The sequence below is a fragment of the Epargyreus clarus genome, unplaced genomic scaffold (assembly GCF_041222505.1).
Source record: "Epargyreus clarus isolate Ecla_fem2 unplaced genomic scaffold, WU_Ecla_fem_2.2 ptg000007l, whole genome shotgun sequence".
Lineage (NCBI taxonomy): Eukaryota > Metazoa > Arthropoda > Insecta > Lepidoptera > Hesperiidae > Epargyreus > Epargyreus clarus.
This window is the reverse complement of record NW_027332215.1, coordinates 18,137,649-18,161,222: the sequence shown is the minus strand read 5'-3', so window position 1 is coordinate 18,161,222 and position 23,574 is coordinate 18,137,649. Positions and strand designations below refer to the sequence as shown.

The 23,574-nt window shown below is 34.4% G+C and overlaps 1 protein-coding gene across 4 annotated transcripts; it reads left to right on the top strand.

The window, feature by feature from the left end:
- Positions 1-922: 922 nt before the first annotated feature.
- Positions 923-23,380, top strand: Clk (circadian locomoter output cycles kaput protein Clock). 4 transcript variants are annotated; one of them, XM_073074976.1, is made up of 13 exons: positions 923-1,431; positions 3,058-3,206; positions 3,385-3,566; positions 3,642-3,759; positions 8,126-8,221; positions 9,313-9,373; positions 9,839-10,077; positions 10,532-10,679; positions 11,286-11,472; positions 12,534-12,713; positions 14,677-14,838; positions 15,882-15,998; positions 16,620-23,380. In XM_073074976.1, exons 1-13 carry the CDS (start codon positions 1,394-1,396, stop codon positions 16,815-16,817), a joined length of 1,875 nt encoding a protein of 624 aa, XP_072931077.1. In that variant the 5' UTR covers positions 923-1,393; the 3' UTR covers positions 16,818-23,380. The 4 variants fall into 4 exon arrangements, with proteins under 4 accessions (XP_072931077.1, XP_072931076.1, XP_072931075.1 ...); XM_073074975.1 differs by having other exon boundaries at positions 15,864-15,998; XM_073074974.1 differs by having other exon boundaries at positions 14,602-14,838.
- The last annotated feature ends 194 nt before the right edge of the window (positions 23,381-23,574 follow it).

Below are 23,574 nucleotides of genomic sequence, written 5' to 3'. Positions count from 1 at the left end.
AACCATTCATTTTAATATGAAAATGAGCTTTATTTTAAATAATTGTTTATTTTTATTTTTTGCCTTGATTAAGACAAAATAATGTTTCTGGTCCCTTATTACAAAATACTCGATGAGATACGTGATAGATTTTTAAATGTTTTATTACAATTTTCTATTTATCGGCATCTTCATTAACTCATTACTGAACCACTGCTGGGCACGGGTCTCCTCTCATAATGAGAAGGATTGATACATAGACAAAAAGCAGTGATAGCCTAGTGGTTAAGAAACTTGGCCTCTCGATCGAGCGGTCCGAGGTTCAAATCCCAGGCACGCACCTCTGGTTTTTCAAAATTATGTGTGTATTAGAAATTAATTGTCACTTGCTAAACGGTGAAGGAAAACATCGTGAGGAAACCTGCATACCTGAGAGATTTATAAAAAAAAATCTCAAAGGTATGTGAAGTCTACCAATACGCACTTGGCCAGCGCGGTGGACTATGGCCTAATCCTTTTCATCCTTCTCATTTATCGACATCGAATTACGATAAATATTATCAGTTAACTTCACTAGTTATGTTATTTTCGCAACTATAAATGACAATTATGACATTATTGACAACTGTCACATGCGCACTATGAACTTTAATCGTGACATTAACGTTCAAGAATACGAATAGGTTTAATTTATGATTGTATGATTTGAAAATTTACAAAAATTAAATTCAATTATGATGTAACGATAAATTCACAAAACCTAGAGACTATTTAGGAATATGAACATATTATAAGTTTTTCTATAATGACATCATTAATTAATTTTTCGTACAATTAGTAATCTATTATCTATACCTATCAATCATGTTCTCTGACAGGAAAAAATAATAACAGGAAGAAAATAAATTCTTCATTCATTGTCTTTGGTCTTTCGAGTGATGTAAAGTGAGCTAGTAAAAAATGTAAAAATATGTAAAAATATATTGTGAACATTAACGCCACTTACACTTAGATTGTCGCGGAATAAACAACATCGGACGTGGCTTTAGTCTAGCGACTTGTGAGTCGTATAATTGCGATATAGACTCTTAGAGTTCAGCATCTACTTTTTATCGAGTTCGGACTCGCTCGGAAAATATCGATGTATTGTCGCACGTTTACTCGTTTAGTTAGTTTGTGTTCTTAATCATCTGCGGGTAGAGTACAGCTCTCTGATTGAGTGATACGTAGTTGAAGCTCAAGAGCAACAATAATATAAAATATCGTTGCATTACTATGTATCCCCATGTAACATCTTGTTGAAAGCCACTTAGTGGAAATATAAGTTAGACAGAATTAACCGCACCTACGCTAATGCGATGTGCCTAGGGCGTAATACCTGTGTTTAATTAGTGTCAGATCAATTTCAAGAAGCATGGATGACGATGGTGATGATAAGGATGATACCAAGAGGTATGTAGTATTCTTCACAAAAATCCATTTATACTTTCCTTACCATTAATAGTAATATAGCAAGTAAGTAGCCTACTATGTTTCCATAATAAGTGTTGTTCTTGTACATTGTATTTGTTGCACATTCTCACGGTGATTTATTTATTTATTTATTTATTTATTTATGGTGATAGATGGTATGTTCAGGAGGATGTCTAAAGGCTGTCAGTGATGATTATAATTACTGTACTATCCATCAGTAACTTAATTTTACTGATGTATAGCCATTATATAGAACTTGATTGACTTAATTACTTATCTGATCAGAATCCAGACTCCTGCATTCACTTGTTAGCTTAAACCAATAGTGTCTACTTATGTCTTTAATGTTATTTAGGATAACTGAGTCCTTAAAGTGGCATAAGTGGCAACAACTCTGTTATAGGGGTAATGGAGTGCTGTAGGGTCCACTTTTCTACACTGGTTTTCCAGCAGTGGATTTGAAGATCAATACTTTCCTTTCTCCCTTTCCGCAGCTTCCATCTTTGAGAACACACCCTCACAAAAAGTTTTCATGACTTTTTATGACCTCTTGCTCTTTGCCATAGCTTTCGTCACTGCTGAAATTCAGAGTAGTACTTTTCAAAGCAACCATGAGCCAAAAGTTCAATGACCCAAGCTGCCTGTCCATCCCGTCTTTCTACCATACAACGGTAGCAACAGGCTTTATGCAGCCTCAACCTCTTTCATATAAAACCCATATTAATATGGCAAAAAATACCATATTTAAAAACGAGCTTTTGTCCACGGCTTCGCTCACGTTACGAAGTAATATTTTCATCCCCTATTTTATCCCCTTGGGGGTATAATTGATCAAAATCCTTTCTTAGTGGATGCCTACGTCATAACATCTACCTGCATGCCAAATTTCAGCCTAATCCGTAGATCACTACGTCAGTCAGTCACCTTTGAGTTATATATATTTAGATTACATCACCTACGTTACTACGCTCAAGAAACGGGGTGTGGTTGGTTGTGATATGTCTCTATTGTATATAGATAAATCCAGCCACACCCAGTTTCTTGAAATCTTGCAGTCATAATATTTCAATTAATGTTTGATCTTTCAAATGTCTAATATTTTTTTGTACCTCAGTGTACAGGTGTAATGAGAAATTAATGTCTTACTCATTACAATTTGATTCTTATAAGCGATAGCCCCATCAATATAGGATGTTTCTTTTTCAAAATGAAAAAACTTGTTTCATCCATTTTACACTCAGATTTAATCCATTTATGCCGTGTTAGCTTTTATGAAAATCAGCCTCATAACTCAATTTATCATTTTTTGTTATTCCTAGGTAGCTTTGGATTTGCAATCTCTCTGATTTCAGACTATATAGCACTGATTTCTGTTTAATAAGGATGTTTAATGTTTAGTAAGCATTTTTTTTATACATATAATGGAAAGAATCAAGTGTCATAAAAATGTCTTATGCACCTTTGAGATAGATGATTCTGATAACTAAAGTGGCGACTTTTGGCTTTCTTGTTTATTTCATTCAGGAGTTATCATACTTGATGACATTTCGTGTTAAGTTAATAATAACAAGGTTAATATAATAATATTTAATTGTATTTGTACAGGAGGACACGTAACTTGAGTGAGAAAAAACGCAGAGACCAGTTCAATATGCTCGTCAATGAGCTTGGGGCGATGGTGTCTACGAATAATCGGAAGATGGACAAATCCACCGTCCTGAAGTCAACAATATCTTTCCTCAAAAATCATAATGGTAAGTGTCCATGATAAATAAAGCAGAAATTTTTATCTAATTATAAGGAAATACGACAAGATTATTTTTATCTTTTATCTGCACTTTCATGACTGAAGACAAGGATGATTCGTGAAGTTAAATAATTATTTCTTTCCCATACGACTTATGTGAAAATTACCAAAATTATTTTTTTCAGAAATAACTGTCAGATCACGAGCTCACGACATCAATGAAGAGTGGAAACCTGCTTTTCTTTCTAATGAAGAGTTCACGTATTTGGTGTTAGAAGCGCTCGAAGGGTTCGTGATGGTGTTTTCAGCCACCGGTCGTATCTATTACGTCTCCGAGAGTATCACATCGTTATTGGGACATAATCCGGTACGATTCTTGTATGATGCAGTCCATAAATTTATGTATATAGTGTAATGCTTTACTAATGTCCAATTGTTTCAGGCTGATGTCGTCCACAAAAGCGTATTCGATTTGGCGTACGAGGACGACAGGCCGAGCCTATATAACATGCTTCAGAATCCTGGGACTGTCGTTGAACCGAACCAGCCTGTCACTTCAGGTAAGGAGAATGTTATTTAATTGTGATTTATTTATTGATTGGTTAAACAAATATTGAGTCCCTATTTTCTTACAAGAACATTAAGATAAATATAAGCTGAATGTATTTTTCCTCACCATGATGATTACATAATTTATATGAAGAAATGCAGGAGTGGGAGTGGAGTAAAAGGAATGGAAAATTTATTTTTAACAACAAAGCCAACGCGAACAAAGGCAAAATTTTTGTTTAAAGGGCTTGGTCATATAACGGGTTGCGGCTATTGTTTAGGCTAGCACATTTATTCCTTCGCAAACTTTTCTGTATTTATAGAAAAACATGACGTCGTCGCGTGTTGGCGGTGCGTTTGGGCTGAATTGAATAATCTGTCTGCGATGCGAATACATGCATAATTGTCACACGTGATTCTTTCCACATTCGGCAGAGATTATTTTGTTTTATATATGTGTGCTTTACATTTGTTTTGCGATTTTTGTTTCTTTCCTTCTATTATGTTATGTTTATTGTTTTGTTTTTATGATTTGTGTTGTATTTCGTTATTATTTTAACATTGTATCATGAAAACGAGTTCGGTTTTGATATAAAAAGTTAGGTTATCATTAAAATTTGTAATAAATGTAATGACGACGTAAAGCAACTTTTTATTGGTTACACAGTCTATATTTTTTTAACCGACTGCGCGACGCAAAGGATGGTTATTTATCATTTTGATCGCTTACTGAGTTAGATGCGTTTTATATATAAAATTGAAAGCAAGCGAGGCAATAGCAAGTTCATTTGTGTTTACACTGCCTTTAGGTAATTCATATTACAGCGTGCATTTAATACTTCTTATACGACTGGTAAATATTATCCAAAATAAATGCATATTAGCTATGTTTTATAATATTGATCTGCCGTCTAACTGCATAATATGCAGTTACAATATAAGACTAAACGCTAGCGAAAAATATGTTGATTTTATTAACTAAGCTAGAGCGAGCTAGTAACTTTAGCAAGCCTATGGAGCTTGAAGCTTTTTCTACAGTAATGTCACGAGCTGTGGTATGAATATCAGCTTTGCGTGGTGGTAGTCTGACCTGCAAATTCCCGGCACAAGTCTTTTAAAGTATTTTTTTTATATAATATAAGATTAGCAGACGAACGTGCAGTCCACCTGATGGAAAGTAGCTACCGCCGCCCATGGACATCTCTAATCAACCCCAGATAAGATTAGATACCTCATACCTGAGGTCACCCACATATGCGCCGCTACCCTGAGGGCTAAGCTAGAATGCATTGGATAAGTATGTCTCTTACCACACAAAGTTGTACGAAGCTTGCTTAAGATATCCTCATAGTATACTTAAATTGATATAAAGCACATTGCCGGCGTGCTGAACTATGACTTATCTAATATGAAAGGAGACCCGAGTCTCATTTGAAACAATGCCTGTGATTGCCGGCGTTACAAAAATAATTGTTACTCTGAACATTTGCCTTTAAATATTAAGTAGATTAAATTTATATCTTCCGTTCGTTGAATATCTTCGTCGTAATTTAGCTGTTGCAAGCCTGTCGCGAAGCTCACCCGCCATACTATATCGCTAATTTGAATGCGGTCAAGGTTTTTATTCAATTTGCCTGGGAACCCTTGGTGACTGTAACTGGTAACACGCCGAAGTCAAGTACCCTATTACTGTCAACGTGGTGATTACTCGTCGCACATGCCAATTGTATATATTAAACGTGACAGTCTTATGTAATAGGATAATAAATATGAACTAAAAATACATACATCCTACGTGTAGAGACAGTGTAGACAGTGTGTGGGAACTAGTGGGTGCTGAAGGCGAGCAAAGGTGGAAACTAAGCTAAAGCGGTTAGGGGCGCTAGCTAAATTTAGCTTTTCTTATGTTATTAAAATCCAAACCTACTACGTTTGGTTTATTATGTTCTTTATCCAACCTAATTGATTGGTGTTGTCTAAAATTGTCCGTCCTAAAATTTTGGAGGTAATAGTAAATAATCGACTATGATACTAGACAGTAGGTGAAAATATGTGAATGTTTAATATAAAGCCATATAATGATCTATGTATAAAGGACACAATGTATCGAAGTGTCATGGACACGCAATAAATATGAAGCGAAACTACATTTACTATTATATAGGACAGGTTTAAATCCGCAGATAAAGTCGGTATTAAATTTACTCCGTGTAGCTGTGGCAAGCAGAGCGTATTCTGTAGGTACTTAAACTTTAATGTTGAATTTGATTAACACAAATACGCATTTTGACGCGACTGTATTAGCGAGTATTTTGTAACTATATTTTTGCTTTATAAAAAATATGTGATATATGATGACTGAACAATGTTAATAGCAGTTTTGTTTTTTTTTTTAAGAACATAACAAATGGACATACAATACACCTGATGGTTAGTGGTCACTGTCACCCATGGACATGGCCGAACCATACTTATTTTTACCACCTTTAATGGAACATAACCGATGACATAAAACTTATAGAAACTTATCTTTATCAATTTTCTCAATACAACAAATTATATTATTCGTAACATTATCAAGACTTCAGTTTTTAATTATTGTTTTACTTTTTCTTCTTTTTATTTAATATACTAATAATCATATACGATTTATATTAATAACTTCGCTTCATTTCGTTGCAATTCTTTAACGAATTTTAATGTTTTTCGACATGGAATAGAAATGTTTAATGGTCTTGGGTTAGCTTTGTAATTTTTATTAATTTCATTTAAATCCAATATTTACAGTGAATCTCATTTACGGTCTCACCAAAAAAGTTATAATTTTAAAAGCGATACTTAAATGTCATTATCCACGTTGTATACGCACGTTATATAGCGCACCCGAATCTACGTAAGAACAACACAGTGTATAAATAGCTTTTTAGCATTTTTACGTTCAATTGTTGATGAAATGTCATGGGGTTTCACTTTAGAAAACTTGCAAAATATTTGTTTCCAACGGAATAAGTGAAACCCGCTAAATCTTTACAAAGAGCCTGATTATTTCCCATCTTCTTTGGAGGCCCCGGGGCGGCCGCCCCGGTTGCCCTCCCTTAAATCCGGCCCTGTCTATACAGTTGATGAAAGTGGAAGACGTTAAGTTAACTAGTTGAGTTAACTTAACGTAAACACCAAGAAGGTGACAAAAGTTTATTCGTAACAGTCCAGCAAAGAATTTATATATACTTTTTGCACATACGAGTCATATCAGATAAATTTATGTCACGTAATATTAGATAAAGTTATTATTGCCAAATAGCATTTGTAATTACGTCTTGATTGATTATTGATTTTAATGATATGAGAATCATTATTAATATCATTAAAATCATATATATTATGTTAGTATACAACCAGTTCTATACTAACATCATCTATATATATATATATATATATATATAAATAAAATTGGAGTGTCTGTTTTTAATATTGAAATAACCGCTTTTTACTACATGCATATGAATATAAATACGGTACATACACCAAAATAACATTTTTAAGCTATTGCATAGCTTCTATCGCGGGCCTTGAGCGTGGAGACTGAATCCAGAAATTCCGTAACGAAAAAAACCTAACACCCCCCACTCCGACCGGCACAGCGGTGATACTTTTTAGTAGCGATCTGTGCGCCCCGGGGCGCACACGCCAGTTGACGGGTTAATGACTTTTTGAAATATCACGCTTGCAATTTGCATAAGTTGATAAAAAATGCTATGCAATAGCTTTACTGCGGCAGTCTCCGAGTGCCACACGTATTTTTTAAATTTTTGTCTGTCTGTCTGTTTGTTCTGGCTAATCTCTGAAATGGCTGAACCGATTTGGCGGGACTGTTATTAGCAGATAGCTGATGTAATAATTAGTAACTTAGGCTACTTATATTTTAGAACTAGCTGTGCCCCGCGGTTTCAACCGCGTCATTTTTTTTAACGCGGGTGAAACCGCGGGACACAGCTAGTGATAAATAAATAACAATGTTAATTTTGAAATTTTACTTGGTTTACCGGTTTCGAAAACATAATGAAATTGTTTTTTTTCACCACCAACATTTAAAGTTGTAAATGTTGGAAGTTTTGCAGAAAATTATACCAGCATAGTAATTATAAATACATTTTTTTAGGTAGGTACATAACACAACGTACGTTTTGTACTTTCACTTGTTCGGGGACACAATAAAGATTGATACACCTATTATTTTGTTTTCTTTCATTTATTTTTAAATTAAAGTACCTATAAGTAAAAAGTTTTACTCTTATACTGTACGGTATACTCTCGTGCCATTATTGTTTGTTTATAGACACCGAGAGATATACATAGAATTGTTCTGCCCTATTTCAGAGAACGAGATTATGTTCCAATGCCACTTGCAACGGGGGGCGCTGGACCTCCGGGATGAGGTGTCGTATGAACTGGTGCAGTTCAATGGCCACTTCCGTGAGTACATTTAATAATCTTTTTTTGGGTAAATAGGCGAGTCTGACCGTGTTTTCACCGATTGCGTAGGATAATAATATTTCGAGCGTATATATAGTGAATGCAATCCCGACTCGAGATCGTAAAGTCGAGATCCCGCGGGATTGTGATTTTTAATCGATATTTTCGGGATCTCGTCTAGTTAAAAAAATCACATCACTGTAAAGATGAAAACTGCTTGTAGGTTATAGTGAGATTAAATAAAACAAAATATTATTGGAAACAAAAGCCTTTATCCTTTAATGTAACCAAAGTAACGAAATAATTAACAGTTTTACTAAAATAATCAAAACGAGGTATCGTCATCATCGTCATCAACAACCCATTATTGTCCCACGGGACATTAGGCCATAGTTCACCGCGCTGGCCCGGAGATTTTTTTAATCTCTTAGGTATACAACTTATAATGTTCAAGTTGTATTTGGGACTTTATAGTGCCTCTGTGAAGCACACCTATAAGTTATGTGATGGAAATTTAATGATATAGTAGGTAATTAGTATTACAAAAAAACTGCTTACAATACGCAATAAACTCCTCAGTTATATAAATGAAATTGATTAAAACCTAAACAAATGTACGTTCGCACGCGTTACCCCTCCGCACGCGGTTAATTCACTTGTGATCCGCGTGCAGTTGATACACCCACGTGGGCATAGACCCATGTGACACTAAACCCTGGATATTTTCTTTATAATATATAGTAGCAGACGAGCATGCAGTCCATCTGATGGTAAGTGGCTAGTGTTGCCCATGGACATTGTAATCAATTGCAGATAAGAGTAGATTCCTACCTGAGGTCGTTCACAGATGCGCCGCCACCCCTGAACACCCCTTATCCATTGTATAGGTACCTATATATTATATTTAGCCTAACTGCACAATGTATTGGAGCTGCATGCATATATGCATAATTCAGGTTATCATTCTTCAAAGTTACTTTTATAATTAATATAAACTTAATAGTAAGAACTGAAATACGTAAATTCTAAAATTAATAAAATTATTATTAACGAGGTTTTACAATATTACAGATTGAATGTATTTTTGGCAGGTGCGAATCTGGAGCCGGTTGACAACGACGACTTAACGCCGTTCGGGGAACAAGAACCCAGGTAAATTAACCACTATCGTGCTATCTTTCTTATACGTCTTTTTTGAGGCTTAAAGAATTAACCAATGACATGCTATCAGTAATGTACGTCTTTTCTCGGGGCTAAATTTGGTTATACTCTAATGGAACCACCACTACCAGTTTGCCAGAATTTGATATTTACAATCGACACTATCCGAATTCTACAGGGTGTATTAAGCGAAAGCGTTCGATTCCCGGCTAGAGAGTTTATTTTTAAATCTAATGATGCAGTTTTAGTTTTCTTCAAAATCGGCCTCATAATTTCTTTCACATTATCCGATGATGGTATGGAATAATACAGGTATGATTTTTTGAAGTGTCAGCTGTTTAAGCCATTTAATGGCTTCCTTCAATTACAAGGCGGTGAGATATTACTATACTTATCTATGAGATATACCTACAAAAAAGGGGAATATAAATTTCTTTTTTTTTTGGTTGTTTGCAGGTTTTTATTCGTGTGCACGGGCAAGTTGCACACACCGCAACTGATTCGTGACGTTTCGCTGGTGGACTCTAGTCGGAACGAGTTCACATCGAGACACAGCCTCGAGTGGAAGTTCCTGTTCCTCGACCACCGTGCGCCGCCTATCATCGGCTATCTGCCTTTTGAAGTGTTAGGAACCTCCGGCTATGATTACTACCACTTCGACGATCTGGAGAAAGTCATCACTTGTCACGAAGCCTGTAAGTGTATTGTCGGTTGAGATTTAGATAATTATAATGTTTCTCTCTCTTTTAGGCCAAAGTAGACCATGCTGGCCAAGAGCTCGATTGGTAGATGTGACAGAACTGTGGGAACTTTTTTAAAGAATTCTCAGGCGTGTGGGTTTCGTCGCGATATTTTCTTTTACCATTAAAGCAAGTGATATTTATATTTCAATATGCAAATAGCTCCGTTAGCACCTCTTATAGGTGCGTGTCTAGGATTTGAAACTCAAATTAAGACTGTTGAGGGTATAAAAAACAATATTGCAGACCACATGGTGTCAGGTAGACCACAGTAACATACCTCGGACAATTTCATTAAATACCTATGATGAATTTCTAAACATACTCATAGGTATAAGCCAGCATTACTAGAACCTATAGTAATAATAATAGAATTGCACATAATTATTAAAACAAATTTTATTTTCAGTAATGCAAAAAGGTGAACTGACATCGTGCTACTACAGATTTTTAACTAAAGGCCAGCAGTGGATATGGCTTCAAAGCCGTTTCTATATTACCTACCATCAGTGGAATTCTAAACCGGAGTTCGTTGTTTGCACTCACCGAGTTGTGAGGTAATTATAAGTAGTTGTGTATAATATAAGGTCTTGTAAGTTAAAAAAGAAAAAAGTGATAAGAATAATAATAATATTAGGAGATTTTTTTTAAACATTGAAGTACCAAACGAACATGCAATCCACAGATATAGTCAGCGCTAAACTGCAAGTTCGCTCTGAAGTTGGTGGACGCGTTTCATTCCTATATTCGGAGCGGACTACCAGTTTTACGCCGACTATAAGTGGTTACTGCCGATGGACACAAGTAGGGTTACCTCACCGGTAAATGATACAGGTTGTCGTCATCAGCCCATTATTGTCCCCTTGTTGGATACGGATCTCCTCTCAGAATGAGAAGGATTACTCCATTCACCGCACTGCCTAAATGCGTATTAGTAGACTTCACATAACTTTTAGAACAATTTTTTATTATGTCGACTGTGTAGGTTTTCTCACGATGTTTCCCTTCACCGTTAAAACCGTTAATTTCTAATACGCACATTACTTTGAAAAACCAGAGGTGTATGCCTGGTATTTGAACCTCACACTCCTCGATCGAGAGTCTAAACACACAGGTTCTATTATCTTTCAAAGTGAATAGACTTAAATGTAATATCTTTTCAGTTACGCCGACGTAGTGAAGAGCACGAAGCAAGAGGGGGGCGAAGCGGACACTGTGAGCGAGGCGGAGTTGAACCGCGATGTCATGAAGGAGGCACCTGCTGAAGAACCCGCTATGGTCGACGTATCGCCCTCGTATATGTCCGAGGCCAGCGAGGCTTTCGGTAGCAACTACCAATCTCTCTCGCAGGTGAGTGTAGTGCTTTATAATTCTTGATACTAGCTTTATGGGACCAAAGGTTATACACAAAATATTTAAAGTAGAGGCCTAATTACACTATATAATATGGTACACGATAGAAGTATTACTATTTCTATGGCATGCTGCCAAATATAGCTTCGTGATTTTTAATCTGCAGTTTATTTTAATGCTAGCTTTCAAATACGTATTTGAATAATAAATACTGCCTACATTAGCAACTTTCAACTTAGGGCAACTTAGATTTCTATAACTTTGTTTCTAATGTTTTATTGCATATATAATATTCAGGCTATGAATTAATGTTGTAATGCCTCATTTGAGTGTATCCCTTACCATTCTCTTAAAACACCACAGCACTGAACACTGTTGTGTTTAGGCAGTAATGCAGTATTGGGCCAATTTTAATCGTTAGTTTGCTTAGTTTACTACTCCATTTTGTTCACCGTCTTTTTCAAGGTTTATATCTGTTATTAACGTTCTATAGTCGTCACAATTTAATAGGCTAATTTTGACACATGCCATCATTAGGCTCTAAGCATGTGATATATAAATCGATAACCAAATAAAACGATTTTTACGACAAATCGATTAAAATCCACAATGTATTGTATAGATTACTTAATATTTTGTAAACAGAATATGTATTAAATATTTTTCCAAATCATCTAAATATTTAATAAAAAGAAGAAAAGAAAATAAATTCTAGTGTAATTTAAAAACTTAATCATATTTAAAAAAATAAATAAAGCATCGCTCGTAAACTGTACTTATTTTCGTTTTATCATTCACTAAGAAACAAAGTCTTGATTATTTTATTGTTGTTGTGTTGAAAAAGGGATAAATAATGAATTATTGGTAATTCTAAGTTTCGATTACTTGAAAGTTAATCGATTATGGTTTCTTTTGAATGGTTTGAAGCCGCAAGCTCTAGCCGTCTCGTGTTCGTAACCTGCCTACTAAAAAGTTGGTTTAATACATTAATGACATTAGGATGGCATGTGTCAAAATGGGCCTATTAAACTGTGACGACTATAATTATGATACACCAGCCGGCGTCAGTGAAATCAGCGTCGGCGGGCAGCACTAGCGGCACGATCGCAACCTCCGCGACGGCCGCGACCGCCGGTGCGTCGTGGCCGCGCGCCTCCCTCACGCGGTACACTACCGGCTCCGACACCGCCTCGGTCTCGGGCGATTCCCGCTCCTCGCAACGGAACGGCTTACGTGAGGTATGTAGTTCTGTCTTATATATAAAACTCGTGTGTCATAATGTTAGTTACCATACTCCTCCGAAGTAGGTCTGAGAATCGGCTACTATCTATTTTTCATACCGCTAAGTGATAAGGGTTGTTCACCCTTAACTATTTTTTATTTATATGGCAACACAACGTTTGCCAGGTCAGCTAGTACAAATACAAAAATCTTCATTTGTAGAATTAGGTTTATACATTGGTGATATAGTCAAGAATTTTCGCTCGTTCTGACATAAATGGCGTACAAATATAATTTAAAAGTAGCATTTTATAAATTCAAATTATTAAATTGTAGATACTAATTTCCAATATTATTAAAATTGTAATAAGATAAAATGTCAATAACAATAAAATGTCAAATAAAGATGAAAATGAAAATTGTGCTGAAATGTATGTGTGCTGTATGTGGGAAAAGAATTTGCTGTATTTTTGGTCACAGAAATAAACGAATATGCAGTCCATGTGATAGTAAGCAGCTACATAACTGTAACTAAAACTAGATTTAGGTTTTAGAGGTCGACCACAGATTAAATACTACCGAGGATTATGTTGGAACGTTACTGTCATACTTACATATATAACTCCCTTACTTATATGACATCCTTCAAACCAAACAGCATAGCTTAACACCTACTTTTATTAAATAAAAATAGGTGTGGCACTGGTGCGCTGAAGTCAAACCATAAATAATTCTAAACCTTTTTAAACACTAAGGGATTTGACATACAAAGAAAGTGTCACAATATATTGCACATAGGTGCGTTATAGAAATAAGCCGTGCACATTTATAGTTAAAAGGTTTTTATATTCTGTATTATTAGTATTTTTCGATCCTCAACTAGAATAGTGGTATGGTATGGTGATTTTTTTATGATTCGACTGTTGTACATCAGCGCTACTTACGCACGCATAGGAGTAGTGTTCTGTTAGCATGTTGTTTTATCTTAAGAAGAATACAATTTCTTTCTTTTTATAAGATTTAATCGCTCAAATATCCATGGGTGAGAAATCCTACCAAATATCAAATGGACTGCAATAGTCACAAGCGTTCCGCCTAAAACACAACTATGTACAGTTGTAGATAATATATTAAGTCGTGCAAATGATTTGTACAATATTATATTATATGCATGAAGCAATAAAAGGTTTGTATGTATGTACTCTCTTTTTGAATCAAAATAATTTTCTTACTAACAGTAACTATGCTTTGGTTTTTAAGTGTTAATAACTATTTTGTTTTAGAGTGTTTATAATTGCCTATTAATTAATTTATTAATGTCCACACACTATCGTAATTAGTTACTAATCACAAGACACACTTTTAATTTCATTTTGGCTTGTATTTAACATAATAGTATATGGTTGTGGGGTGAAATTATGTACATATAATTTACCTTGTAAATATAGATTACATAACTATGTAACGTGTGTTCTGCATTGTGTGTTTGCATTAATAAGTTTTGAACTCACTCAAACCAAATTAATTTTGGATCTTGCAATAGATGCAAATGATTTTGCACGCGAACTGTCATAAAATATGAATGTGTCTTGACTTCACAGGCCGACAGTGGATTATATTCTACCATGGGACTTCAAGAATTCGAGGTTGGTCGCATGTGTCCATATCTTAGTGGGGCCATTGACAATGTGCCGAGCTCGTACTTGTCGTTTGGCTACTTTTAATTGCATTCACAAACTTGATGGCGTCTATGTATCTGTATGTATGGATGTGTTATGTGTGTAGGTCGATGCCGTTGTTCCGAGCTGGAATGTGATCGCATGATTCGCTCGGTGGCATCGTCTGGTGCATGCATGCGGCTCGCATGTGATATAATGTAAACGTGTGGAATTTGTTTTTCAATAGACGAATGAAGTGGGGCCCGGCAGTGGGCAGTATTTCCGACATGCTTGTCACGGTGGCATGATGGTGTACCCGCAGGCGGTCAAGGGCGCAGAGGCCGCGTTGGTTCCGCAGCATGGCATAGGCGCGCAGTACCTTGACCCGGCCCCGTACGTGAGCGCGGTGAGCGTGCCCGGCGTGCTGCCCTTGCCGCTGCCCACGCTGCCCGTCATCGTGTCCTCCGACCAGGCGCAAATGCAGGTGCGTCACGCGCGATACTAACACACAACACATGTGGAATTTAAGCTAGGTACAGACTGCTGTGACGTAACATGCAATGTAACAGAATTCCCATAGTGTAGACGCCTTTTGCGCACGAACCGTGCACGTTGCGTGCGCGTACAGGTAATTTCAATTCGTGCGCGCTGCGATCCGCCACTTGTCGGTTTTTTTCGCTGAACACAAATGGTACTGTCTTTGGTGTTCTCGACAGACTCAGCTATGTTCGCCACGCCCATGACGAAAACAGATGAGAATGGGTACATTGCCAAATAAGGGCGCGCGCTGCGTCCACATGTACGGAATGATCCTTTCATGTTACAATGCTTGTCACGTTACAGCAGTCTGTGGGTACATTTACTCGTATTTCTTTGCAACCAGAGTTCTATCACATGGGCTTTCGAAGAAACGTTTAAAATATTATAAGACCAAAATGGTGGAAAGTGTGTGGTGACTGCCTTCCGTCAGAAAGCAGGTCAGCCTAATTGCTGGATTTAATAATAGCCTAATCGCCGAAGAAAGACATGAATGCAACATTAAGAAATTAACGAACAGGAGTTATTAACAGCATAGTTGATTATATGTGTCCATAGGCACAGTAGTATTTTACCAACAGATGACTGACACATTTCCTGCTTCCATAGTAAATAAAAAAAGATTCGTTTGTTTCAATATATAGGTGTAGCCTACGAGCATGCAGTTCATCTGATGGTAAGTAGCTACTGCCGCACATGGACATGTGTAGTCAACTCCAAATAAGATTAGTTTCCTACCTGAGGTCAGCCACAGATGCGCCGGTCCCCCTGAGAACTAGGCTGGAATGTCTTAGAAAAATATGTCTCTCTTACCATCCATCAAACCAGTAGACACTAGCGCTTAACACTGCTGTTATTAGGCAGAAATAGGTGTACCGGTTGTGCCGCCGGAGTCGAACCAACCACGGTTCTACCACCTTCAAGTTACGCGAATGGGGGGTGTTTGTGCATTTATACCATTATTTGATTTAGTGGCCCCGGCAGGAGCAGTTACAGAGGAAGCACGAGGAGCTGCAGCAGATGATCGTACGCCAGCAGGAGGAGCTGAGGCAGGTGAAGGAGCAGCTACTCCTCGCGAGGCTCGGCATCCTGCAGCCCCTTATTAACGTGAGTGGTTTTTGTATAGACCTCGATTTTTTTAGTCATAATTATGGTTTTCCTTGATAAAAATGTTGTTTATGTATATCAGCACAAACTTGTTTTTATTTCATTCTTAAGCAAGAGTTTATTTCCAGGCTAAAATTAATGCAGTCCTACCGAACTGGATTTTAAGCTAAAACCGAAGCTTTGTTTTCTGTCCTAGATATTTAGAAAACTTTATAAGACATTTGTAAATTTTCAAAATTCCTAAAAATTATGAGGTTTACCGACATATATAAATAAGTAGATAATTTACTTCTCTTAATGATGATTGAAATGGGGTTACATGAAATTAAGTGGATAAAGTTTTCGTAGATAAATGATAGATATAAACAAAAATCTGAGTTGCCAAACGCGGAAGAAACATGCCCGAAACTGTAAGAGAAACTTCAGTCGGTCACTAAAAATTATATAATTTGTTGACAAGTAAGTTCCTTGCATATTTGAAGGTTTTTTTTTATTAAAATTTGCAATTTGAACTGTTTACATATTAATGTATTTTTCCCCTTTTTTGTTTAATTATTTTTTCCTATGTTTAACATTATTTTAAATGTCTCTTTACTAAACATATGTGATACATGTCCCCAGGTGCCCAATCCTTACGCGGCCGCGGAGGAGATGCAGCAAAACCAGCGTCAGATCCTATACGACGGTACAGCGCCACAGCCCATCGCCGGGTACCCACACCAACAACAACAACAACAGCAGCAGCACCAACAACAACAACCCCAGCATTCAACACACCAGTCGCATCAAAACGAACATCACCCACACATGCCACAATAAATACATATTTGCTAAATATTGTACAGTTCAAGGTTCGTACCCAAAGACAAGGAAAGCGGTCTATGTTTTTGTCCGGATAGAGCTAACGCAGTTGATTCTTCCTATAGTCTGATTCATAATTAGGTGTCCAAAATGTAAACAAAGAAATGTCACTGTCAAAATTAACAAGAAACAAAAACTTTAACAAAGTCAACAAAAACCGAAAACATTAACAATTATACACAATTTAACAAACGCTATGAAAATGAGAAAACATTCGAGTTCGAGAAATGTTTTGGAATCAGATTGTGTTACCATCATCACATTTTAATTTTCTATCATAAATATTGTTTTTTTATTATTATTACTGTATAGAATGAAATTGAGGTGATATAAATAATAAAAAATGTAAATTAATTTTAATTTATTTGTATTTTATTATTTTATTATTGTTGTATTACTTTAATATCGTCAAAAATGAGAAACTACCATTTGAAACATATTTTCTTGATAGGTCAACCTTTGCTTACGTTTTGGACACCTAATTATGAATCAGACTATAGGTAACTTGCTTGGTAAATGAAAAATTAAAACCGCGTATCGTGAATACCCTTTTAATATTAAAATGTATCAATTCCGTGATAATTTTAGTCCAGAATCATATACTTATTTCTTACCCTTGGATGAGGAACTAAATTGTATAATCGATACATTTCTTCAGCGACATAAATACATAGCTAAAGCTTCACATACGATCTCATTCTTAGATCGAAGATAAATAATAGTAATTTTAAGTTTAAGATTGCACAACTTTAAAAAATAATTTCGTATTATAAAACATTTCAAGCGTAGTGTAATGTTTGTCTCGAGTATGCTCGTTGTTTATGTGGGTATTGATAAATTCCTTAATATCAATATTAAGGGCATTTACACATTGGCTTACTACTCGAATATACGAAGGCGCCACAATTTTTAAAATAATTGCTCTAATTCGTTATATAAAATGTGTAATAAGAAATAAGTGAGGTTAGGAATCTGAGGTTAGGTTAGGAAGGTTTTTTTTTGTTAAAATCGACCTCGTAACTTATTTCAGCATTATTTGCTATACCATACAGTTTCTGAATCCAGGCCCACTTTGAAAATTCACCGTGCATATTACTTATTAATATTTAAATTAACTTGTTTTTATATTTTATGTTTGTACGGAGTTTATGAAGCCATAATATGTTGTAACGAATAAATATATATGTGCTTGTTCGTAAAAATGTAATAATATAAGAAATTTATTTTTTTACTATTAAAGTTTGAAATTTCAAAAAACAGATTTAAGTTTTCCCATCTGCAGGCAACCTTTGACTGCCTTCGACTTTTCTTCACATGATGCTATCATAAACACGTTTGACGTCTAGAATATGTTTATTTGGTGATTTATTTATAAGGCCCGATGTATATTTGTGTAGTAGGTCAATGCATTTACAATTCATTATTAAAATGTATATACATCATGCATCATTCAAAGCTACACATATATGGAGAGTCGGACGTCATCGAGTATTATAAATATAATTTGATAATAAATTAATTTCGGAAGGTGTAGCTATTTAGCAACTTTAGATTATTAAGGTTTATGTTTAAATAATATATTATAGATGTTAGAACTCATATTGTATATCTGTACAGCGACACTTGGCTTACCGTCATTTAATACATAAACATTACAAATATTAATGTTTTGGGCTGTATCAAAAATACATGTGTGCGTTGAGAGAAAACGGTTAAAAATATACAGTTCATTCAGTCATCTAACCGTTTTATATTTTAGTATAACAGTTGTAAATTTTATAACATATTTGAAACTGAAACCAAAATAGACGTACCAGATAAGACTTTGATAAGAATATATTATATTCTTAACATAATTGTTAAAATTATGTTCATTGTTACCTTTACCGTTATTATTTTAGGACACTTGTTCTTAAATTTGAATAATTGCTTCTCTTTATTTTGAGTAGCACCTAATATGATAGGATTATATTTTTAACAAACGTTATTTAACATTCTTTTGTTAAGTTTTATTTGCCAAGGGCTGTGTAATAAGGAAGTGTATGAATACATACTATTTAATATATACTTAGGATATTAAGTAATTATTGTATTGATGTTATTGTGAAATTAGGACTGGTAGTCTACGATCATGTACTTTCCAGTTGTTAGAGTAATATAAATATAAAGCTCTGCAAAGATTGTTGTTAGATCTGAGGTCTGGTAATTGTTAGATTGTTTTTAGAAAGTTATATTTTTACAGAGAAGCCAAATCTTTTATCTGTATTTGAAAAGCGAACATCGCTCATATTTTATCCAAATCGCTTATATTTTATAGAAAACTACGTTTATCTTTGGTACCATACAAAGTACAAATTTATATTTGATTTATGGTACATATTCTCGTCTGCTATTATTGCAGTTGCGTTGTGTACTTTTAAAGGATATATAAAATCTGAATATATTTATAATTAAGATTTTGTTATCCTAGGAAACTAAATCTAGTACTTACAAAAGTATGTAAGTTCAAGTGACAAATCACGCTATAACTTCCAAGTTTTACATTTTAAACAGACGATTGACATGTGAGGTGGAAATCGGCAAGTATAATACGCACGCGAGTTGTGAGTATAATTTAGTATCGGGGCCTGAGATCATCTTACAGTTCAGGCGATCGCGCATGGTTATCAATACGAAAACCCTCCAAATGAGTCATTTTGACAGATTTTCTTAAAAATAGTATATATTTTTGTTTATGGTTTATAAATGAGGTAAACATTTGAGACACATTCTACTGGCCTATCGACGGACGACAATTTCAAATGTAATAAAGTTATTATGCTGTTATTTCAAATATTATTATTCGATAATAATAATATTAAATTACATGTGAAACTTTATTAAGATAATTTATAATCTTTTTAAATTCTAATAATTATAATTTATCTGAGAATATAATGTGTCGCCATCAATTATGAAAGAACTGTTACTACAATTATGGAAGTTAATAAGTATTCCCCGGGCTTCTGACGTCATTCACGATCTCGCGCGCGTAGTATACGTTCCTTTTCGGTATTTGAAGAATGGTTGAAGTACAATTGGCACATTCACCCTTAGTATTATATTTGGTGGATGGTAAATTAATTTTACTTATTATAATTGTTATTCATCGTAAACCAAATTAGTGACAAGGTTTATTTCGGGTAAAATTATGTAAAGAAATTTTAGCCGCGATTTTTACCAGTTATATTTTACCATTGTGTGTGAACTAAAACAGTTTACCATATTAACATTACCTGTAGCATCATAATATGCATTTGATGGCATTATTTCATAGATTTGTACAAAATTGTACCAAAAATGTTATATTTGATTTAGATGGAAAACGTCAGCACAGTATGTTGATATGTCGAAGCGTATAAAGATTTATTTTGTACAGTTAAAAAGCTTGTGTTTGATATACCAAATACTATCGTCATATTCCTAATGACGTTAACGAGAAATGGCATTATCTGAGGTTACTTTCTACCGAAAGATAATAAAAAAGTAACATCAAAATAATATAAGCGTTCTCCACTTAAATCAATTATTTATATGAATTTTATAATTGTTGATTATTTTAATAATGATTATATTTAAAAATAAAAAGTATGTTCGGTGCCATTATTTAGTTACGTACCACAGGTCGGTAATAAAATACAATACTATATTTACGGAATTTAACCAATGTTGACATTTTATGGTAATTTGAATATAATAGTCATTTATTTACATTTATATATAAAAGGACACCTGTGATACGAGTCTGTTTATTTTACAAATTGAAACATTTATTTAAACGTTAATAAAAGACTGTTATTGAAACTTAGGTAGCGGGTATAGAGACATTGATTGTTCTTACAATACAACGTAGGCAGCATTTGTTATTGGTACTTAGTAGCTCGAAATTATGCTTATTTCTTCAAGTATCCGCCTTTTATTTTCAAAACCCCCGCAGGGTCTCTATAGCCGTACGTAACACACTATAATACACTTTAATTAGGTTTTGTATTGTAAGCGTCTTATGTAAATAATTTTATATTATGTTTTAATTTATCTCATTTTCATTTATAATTTCTCTGCATTTGTTTAAAAAAAATCATTTATTTATTTTTTCTACTACTACTAGATATATAAATAAATAATTTGAGAACGCAAATTATTTGTTGCACAGATTATATGGATTTTAATAAAAATTACGTGGAATTTAATTTAAGAGGAAGAAATTTATTTAGCTATGAAATATACTTAATTAAAACATTTTTATACATTATGTTCGGAGTAAGTGCCAATCATACAATCTTGTATTTTAACGTCATTCAATTCGTTATTCATGTAATACGTAGTAATAGACAAGGGGAAATATATAAATGCGCATTATTTTTTATGTGAAAGCCAGGTCCTTGGATAAATAAACAGGTAAGGGGTATGGAAAAAATTGTTTTGTTATATAAAAGTAAATAATTGTAGCTGTCATGTCCATTTATACCGATACTTATATCGCAGAGCACGACTTAAGTGCATGTCATATCCGATATATAACGCTCAGCAATGTCGGTTGCGGTCGGGAGTTGGGTTAGGTTAGTAGCCAATAAGGCCAGTTAATCCGCCGGTCTCATTTATCAATATATATCACTTATAGAACCTTAATCCTATTAAGGGTTTAGGGGCGGTTTGAAAACATCCGATACTATTTGGCCACTAGCTTGTACCTCAAGTAGACTGCATTAGCAGTAACTACTCTGCAGGCTTTATTTAGTTGTGAGGGGACACCCATGTATAGCAGTACAATTTAAATCGGTTGCTAGTTTGTAGTGTAATATATTTTATATGCACGTTTATGATTCGTACAAATTCAAATCTGAACTGAATATATGGTAACCTATTAATGACATTATTCGCCATCATCAAAATTATATATGTATCTAATTATGATAAAAGTTTCTTAGTTGCTAGTAGACACCCAGCATAATATGATGTGTGGAATCGTATATGTCTGTCATATATTAAGTAACGCAAAGCGCGCTCTCGCGATCTTTGAAATGTTTAAAAAACTACAATATTTCTTGATATAATGTGCACTTTTCAGCCCTTTAAATACTTCTCTAATATATTATGATTAGCGTAATATCGTTATTGATTATGCTGAAAGTATACTACTATGGGTAGTTTTAACAAATTAATGAGTTCGTTAAAATGAAAAAAATATAAGTCCATTTTATATTTATTCCAACTTGTGGGTATCAACCATACATAGCTAAAATTTACGCGTTAAATGATACGTATTTTATAGTGAAAACTAAAGCAGACCGATAATTATTATCTTTTCTCTTGCAACTGAGCCTACGCCCTTTCAGCGGATAAATACATATTATACCTATATATTTTATTCACATACTAATTATGTTTTTAAGAGTTACTTGCGTACATAACGTGGCGTGTAACTGCGATTTAACCCAAAGAATATTTTATGTCTGGCAAGTAATAGGGCTTAGAAAAAATCAAACTACATAATATTTATATTAAGTTATAATTTAAGTTGCAACGAATGATAATTCGTGTCAGGTGCATTAATATATTTTTTGAATACTGTATTCGAGGACTCATACCGTGATGTATGTAAGTTTATTTAAGTTTAGTTTACACATTTTATTTGGTTTGTATTGAAATGTTTTATTTTTGCTTCGTGATATTTTTTTTTTTATAACAAACTCACCTCACGCTTCCATACCCGCGTTGCACATTGCAATTGTGCCATTTAAACTATACTTGCCATATACCACATTATTTTTATATTCTTTCATATTGTCATGCCAAATAGCTGACCATTGATATAGTTATTGTAACTTACTTTTAACTTTTTATGAATTATGTGCATAATTAGTGTCTAGTAACCATACGACTATTTTATTGATAATGTAGATTTGGTGTCAATAGACCTAATGAAAGACATTTGTCTACTAATATAAAATCTTTCTGGCTGTCGATATTTTATCTTGTTGATGTTATCTTGTAGATGTAACGTTTAAGTAATCATTACCATTTCATGTATTTCAGACTTAATATGTATACTTTACTTAATTTCGATTCAATGATGTTTTGATGTAAACTTATTCTATAAGGTGCGCTAGGGAAAGTTGGGGATTGACACCTAGGGACAGTAAATAGTAAGGAATGTTGCCAAACAGAGTAATCATCGCAAAAGGGACGAAAGATACGTGAAAACATTAGAATGATATACATTGTCTATGTGTACAGTTATATCGTTACGCCTATGTCCATCTATATTGTTTCCCAAATGCCATAAATCGTTTACTAAAGTGCCAAAGTAACAGCGACAGATATTTTAGCCAGATATCATCTGTTAAGAATGCGTACAGGGTAATGACAAAATGAAAGATTGGGAGCGTGATATTGTAAGTAGATTTTAGAACCTTATTCTTGGCTTGTAGTTGTGGATTATGATAAATTTTGGAAATATTAAAGTACAGAAAATAATTGTCTATACATTTATTTATTTCAATTCCTAGTATTCCTACAACTATATCAATATTTTTAATAACATTATGTCAATAAGTAGATCTTAAGTCACAATTACATAAATAAAATGGCATAACATTGAACAAACCGTTCGCGATAACTTGAGACTGAACCTTGGTTCGAATGTAGTCATTTTTTAATATTGCCCTTTTGTTCA